At 37.5% G+C, this 6,303-nt stretch overlaps 1 protein-coding gene across 2 annotated transcripts in view; it reads left to right on the top strand.

Moving 5' to 3' along the window:
* The window catches only part of pacs1 (phosphofurin acidic cluster sorting protein 1), a gene marked incomplete at its 3' end in the record, with an annotated part of 100,066 nt that overhangs the window by 89,217 nt on the left and 4,546 nt on the right, over window positions 1-6,303 (top strand). Inside the window, 4 exon segments of one of the 2 annotated variants that reach the window (XM_014026808.1) lie at window positions 1,418-1,578; window positions 4,615-4,708; window positions 5,623-5,703; window positions 5,882-6,003. In XM_014026808.1, the coding sequence (XP_013882262.1) occupies window positions 1,418-1,578; window positions 4,615-4,708; window positions 5,623-5,703; window positions 5,882-6,003 (458 nt within the window). 2 annotated transcript variants of the gene reach the window in all.

The raw sequence follows: 6,303 nt of genomic DNA, 5'->3' as shown, positions 1-6,303 counted from the left end.
TTGTAAAATGTTGTACCAGTATATATCAAGATTAATATTTGATTTGATACAGACAGAGGAGATGTAGGTCTATAAGGAAGGGACCTTGTTCTAAATAAAAGAAATGTGTTTTTAAAGTCACTGTGTAATGTTTAGATTATATCTCTATAAGTACACAGTTTCAGTACTCTGTATCAATGAGTACCCAAACTGAAGTACTTGTGCTTATACTTTTAAATAAAAACTGATTTTAGGACTGCCCTGCTTCAAGGAATGCTAGGCCTTATAATTAAACTTCTGATGCCCCGCCCACTTTTGGAACTTCTGTATTAATTTGATATTTTTCTAACATAAAAATAAATTTACATTATAACTTTATGAATATGTACTTATATAATATAAAATGCTATGCTGTAACAAAAATATTTTTTGCAAAAACATAAAAGCTAATTGTTATAATATAAAAACAAGCTTTTACTATAACACAATAAATTTCTGTTTTATTTTTGTTAGCAGCAACACAATACTGTTCTTTTGTCACAAAGCTAACTGTGTTCAAACACGTTGCTTAAACTATTTTTATAAGTTTAGAAGTTTTTTTCTCAAGTTGTAAACYTATCCTGTTCTTTAAAAGAAGAAATCGTGCATGTTTATAAATGGAGATATTGTTTGCTGTATGTTTTTAAATGAAATTTAGATGAGTGAAAGAAATACAATAGTTGCYTAAAATTCAAACTATTGCACACCATTTTTCTTAATTTTCTTACTTTGTGTTTAAAACATAATTAACTCTAATAACATAAGAAGGTGGACACKTAAATGTACAAAAAGTTGTCATTTTGTATACAATTTTAAAAAAATCATGATTAAAAAATATATAAATTTACTGATCAGTTGCAACACATCAAATATAGAAACTGTAACAAACAGAAAAATGCGTATTTGAATTAAATTCACACATATTATAAACGAAGTGAAGCAGAGGTGACAAAAAGCAGCATTTCACAGAAACTAAAATAATCTGTATTKAAGAAACTGTCCTGAAAAGCAGAGTCAGTTGGTCGTGATCTTTCAAGTGGCTCTGTTATAAAAACCAAATCATTTGCTTTGCATCCTGGTTTGKTTTGTACTGTGGTTTGGAGCACAAAGTAATAAACGCTGACAATAAAACCGCTCGTAAACCTCTCATTTATTCCACCTTCTTTGAGGCCTAGCTGCATCCTTGTTGTATGTTTTTATCAGGAAGAMGCTGGCAGTTCGCCTTGTGGAGCGTTACGTCTAGGGTTGACTTGCTTCCCTTATGGGAAGCTGTTAGCACTCAGTTAAAGACGATAGCTGCTGTTGACACGTTTTTATGGCTTTTACGTGTTTGAAAAGAACTGACGGGTGAAATTAAATAACAGCAGCGAGGCCTCACGCTCTCTCKTGGCTCACACAGGTCGGTTTTGGCYTGGAGCAYGTGTCCAGGGAGCAGATCCAGGAGGTGGAGGAAGACCTGGACGAGCTTTACGACAGCCTGGAGATGTACAACCCCAGCGACAGTGGGCCGGAGATGGAGGAGACCGACAGCATCCTCAGCACACCCAAACCCAAGCTGAAGTAAGAGCAGATTTTGTATCCCCAACCTTTCCTCCTCCCATCAYTGTCATCATTCGCTCCGGAAGATTTGCAGCCAAGTTCGCACCTTGTCTAACACGTCTTACGAGGTGGTAAATGTGTTAAATGAAAAATGTCCTCAGAAAACCCAGCGAGAACATTACAGRCCCAGCTTCTCAAACATCTCCAGCTCTTTTCACGACTGCAGCTCATGTGTGAAAACGACCCGGTACACTGGTCCTACTGTTTCTTGATGCTCTGATGAACACTMAGGACTCCTCTGTTCAGAGCGCCCTCTTTTGGTCAAAATGTCTCCCTGCAGTCAGAGATGAAAAGCTTGAAGTGAGCCTGAAATGTACTTTAAAAAACAGCTCGTAAAACCTATCCCTAACCTARCCTGTCTGTGACCTATCAAACTGAGGCTTGAGTCAGATTTGATTCCTGTATTTTAAAGCTACATTTTGATACCTGGATCATCCTGATATYGCAAGTGGTTCCAGAGATATGCCTTGATTTGTCTTMCTAATCAGGATAATTCCTATATTTGGTYTGAATCCTATTTTTAGATTATTCTAATGAAGAGTTTTGGATGTCGTTTTAAAGAAGAAACCTCAAACAATACTTGGATATTAAGATTTACCAGCTGGGAAGAAAAAAAACATTTTCTAGCTCACAGCAAAAAGGACAAAAAAATTTAAGGCTTTTCTGCTCAGAATCATGTTTTTGTTGCTAAAGTTAAACACGAGCTTCAAAAAAATTCTTTAAGATAAAATTTCAGATATTTAATTTAAACAACCTTTAGATAAGGCATTTATTAATTATATTTGGGCAAAATGTAATTGTTGCAAATATTTTAACCACACTGAAGCTGCCTGTTTCTCAACATACCACTTTGTGACTCARTCCTCCGTTCGATGGGATGGGTCACATATCGTTAGCCTAATAGCATAATTGCCTAAGTCATATTTGACCAAAATTRACTTAGGCAATTATGCTATTAGGCTAACGATATTTGTTATGATAAACTTGAGTCACGTGATTGGAATACATCGGGCTGGCTTTAGTCTCTGTAGGTAAACAAATGTGGTGGAATGGGACAAGAGAAGAATCCCGTACACGACGTTTTAGTGGAAAAGAGAAAGTTTATCTAAGCGACAATCGAGAATAAATATCAGGGATCAGATTCAAACACGTGCGGCTTTTGCAAAACTTSTACTACTCCTCTACCTTTTTATCTATTTAACCTATAGAATAAATCTGGACACAGGTATATACCAATACTTGGTATTATATCTGACTTCTTGATCCCATAGATGGCTCTATCAAGCTCATTGCCATTGCTGACTTATTCTTACCTTATTCTGATCTTATTCTCACTTTGTTTCTGTAGGTAAACAAACTGTCAAAATCTGTTTACAAATTCTGCTCACAAAGTTTTCAATTAAGGGGGRAAAAACTCATTTTGTTTCTTGTATAATTAGTTTTTAGACGAGTCTAAAAGCTACTTTGCAACAGTAGCTTTAAGACTTTTTGCAGTTTACAACAAATAAACTTGCATGTCTTACGCAGGAGTGTTATACGAATGTGTTTTTGCATTTGTGCAAAAGTGTTGTAAGTACAAGTTAAGTCTGATTTGCGCTGTGTTCGTTCTCATTTCATTAGAAATATTACATTATTCCTTCAGAAAGTGGAAGTGCTAAAGCTTGCTGCCCTGCTGCTAATTGTGCTTGTAAAAAAGCATTCACTGCCTACAGTAACAGTGAGAAGTCTGGACACACTTTCTCATTCAATGTTATGAGAAGGTGTATCCAAATTTTGAATGTTTGTGTAGATAAGTGCATGTAGAAAATGTWCAACACTGTAAAGGTTTATAAAGATCTAAACTCATGCTTTTACCTTCCTGCTGCCTTTGGGTGGAATTGAGCACTTCCTACTCTCAACTCACAACCATGCTTTATTCTGTATGTTAGCGTTCACACAGTGTCACAGTGCTTATGTTGAATGAAGTGGAGCCTTACTAATTAATAAGACCAGTAAGAACTTCTTTTGTATTAAAACAGTGAAAAAAACCCACAAAACTTTGTCCTTAAAGCWACAAAAACCTTTCATTCATCCATTATCTATACCCGTTTCTTCCTTTTTTAGGGTCACGGGGGTCACTGGTGCCCATATCCAGCAGTCAAAGTGCAAGGGGCGGGGTACACCCTGGATAGGTCACAAGTCCTGCAAAACCTTTCAATTGAGATGAAAAAAAAATAATATAACTGAAACAAAATTGCCAAATATCAACTATTTTTATCTTTTTCTTATACACAACTAGTGGAGATAAATAACAAAAACTAGTTCAATGATTACAACAGTCCAKAAGAAAATGACTTACTGCACAGGGAATTTAAAGTAAGTAACTGCAAAGCTTTCCACAACACTTTGTACTCAGTTGTTTTGTCTTTACAAACCCTCCTTAAATCTATGGCTGAGCGATGGCAGTCTGTTCACTCTGAGCCATTTCAAACCTCATTTTGATCATTTGGCTTCTTCTCAAAGAGTGGTTTGTTTACGCTTTATTTTTTCACTACGTGCCAGAGTCTKCACTGCTCACATAACGGAGTAGATACAAGGCTGTGTAGCTCATTTAGGCTGGTTTTATACTTGACAGAGTTGATGCATTAAAATGGGCATGAAAGTGCCTATGATCACGTTGACCCCATCGATGTGCGTTTCACCTTATTTCCACTGGTTTTATAGAATACTGCTATGCCACCTTTTTTTGAGAAAATGAGCTGAAACTTGATATGTATCTACTTATTTTAAGTGGTTATACGTAAATCCAAGAGATTTTAAAGTGTTTATAAGGCATATACTCGTGTGTCTCGTAGACCACAYTATTGGTAGAGGGTTTTTCACATTTTTCTATGTGCTACAGGTAATGGTAATGTTGGCAAACAAAAGAAGYTCCTGATGTTTTTCTTCCTGTTTTGGCTTCTGGTTGAAGGTACAATGTGAAATTGACTTTTTTATTTATTTACTTTTTCTGTTTAGGCCGTTCTTCGAGGGGATGTCTCAGTCCAGCTCGCAGACAGAGATCGCCAGCCTGAACAGCAAAGGCAGTTTGGGTCGAGATACTTTCAGTCCGGTGAGCACACAGCAGCTACACCGTAGTCGAGATTTATTGTTGGGTTGAGACAAACAGAGTTGTCTCTGAATATCTTTCCTTTCAGTTTCACAAATGTCCAWGAAAAAGCCCATGAAAGGATGTTGAACTTTACAGCTAGACTCCAGTAAAGATCTGTAAATGCAGAAAACTGGTGCTGGTGTGAAGCAGTTAAACCCACAAAAACAGCATTTATCCTCTGAAACAAATGTACACTACTTTTAATTCACTCAGACTTAACAAAAACTCAATTTACAAARTGTCTCACACTTATGGTTTACAAGGTAAACAGTAAAATTGTGCTGTTTACACTGGCGAGAAAACTAGAAACTCCGAAAATCAAAGAGCATCGGATGAAGCTAAAAGCATGAAAACGTGACGTGACTTTGCATTGATGTGGGAGAAAAAAATCCATCATCTAAAGCTGCAGAGAAGCCAATTTCAAATGCAAATGATTGAGAAAACCTTTGTGCCAACATTTGTTTAATGGAGCAGAAATCCAATAACTCTTTCTCAGTCACCATCTGCTGAATAAAAAGTGTTTAATCTCCTCGAGTTGAAAGAATCTCTTTGCATGTCTTTGTTGCATTCATGCAGTTACGAGTTCCTCCTTTTATAACGATGCTGAAATAAGCCTTTAGCTGTGTGACTGCTGTTGGCATAATGTAGAAGTCAAAAGAATAAAAAAGCAGCTTTCAGTTACAGAAATGGGGTTAGTTTAGGTTTATTTGGGTAAATACTTTGCATTAACACTTGTCACTCCTCTCTGTTTTTTCTGTTGGATGATAATGTTTCTTTCCTGAAGCACAGTTCTGGAGCTGCATAAAGCCTGCTGTAGGGCTAGTTTAATGACTCATTAATCCAGCTGACTGGTCCTTCCTGGATTTTTCCAGCAGGGGGAGCAGCCTCCTTTAGAGAAGATGAAACCGTCCCGCAGCCGCAACCTGGATGAGATCTCGTCTGAGACYGATACACTGGTACATTTTTCTTCTTTCCTCTGAGAGTCAGTGCAGYGATTAATTAATTACTTCTCATCACTTTGAGGGGGATTTGCTGCCATATTTGAGAGATTTAAAGACGGATTTAGATGAATTGTCTGTAAAGATGGTGCYACGGTTGTCTGTTAGAAGTCTGTGTTTTGGACCGTGTTTGTAGGAGCTGACAGATCAGGAGCTGTTCAGTGAGGTGGGTCCCTGCATCACGGTGTCCGTGGCTGAGAAACCCCGTACACCTCTGAAGAACACCAAAAACGAAGTCCAACCCCTGGCGTCTCCGAGGTAACAAACAAGATAAAAAAAACACTTGTAAATAAAAGTATATTTATATTCTATCAAAGCTGCTTTCACATCAACTCTCAATCTCCTGGCCATGCATTATATATCTTGTGGGTGTACATACATTCACCGGCCACTTTATTAGGTACACCACGCTAGTAACGGGTTGGACCCCCTTTTGCCTTCAGAACTGCCTCAATTCTTGGTGGCATAGATTCAACAAGGTGCTGGAAGCATTCCTCAGAGATTTTGGTCCATATTGACATGATGGCATCACACAGTTGCCGCAGATTTGTCGGCTGC

This window comes from Austrofundulus limnaeus, unplaced genomic scaffold (genome assembly GCF_001266775.1).
Source record: "Austrofundulus limnaeus strain Quisiro unplaced genomic scaffold, Austrofundulus_limnaeus-1.0 Scaffold591, whole genome shotgun sequence".
Classification (NCBI taxonomy): domain Eukaryota; kingdom Metazoa; phylum Chordata; class Actinopteri; order Cyprinodontiformes; family Rivulidae; genus Austrofundulus; species Austrofundulus limnaeus.
This window is presented reverse-complemented; position numbering and strand designations above follow the sequence as displayed.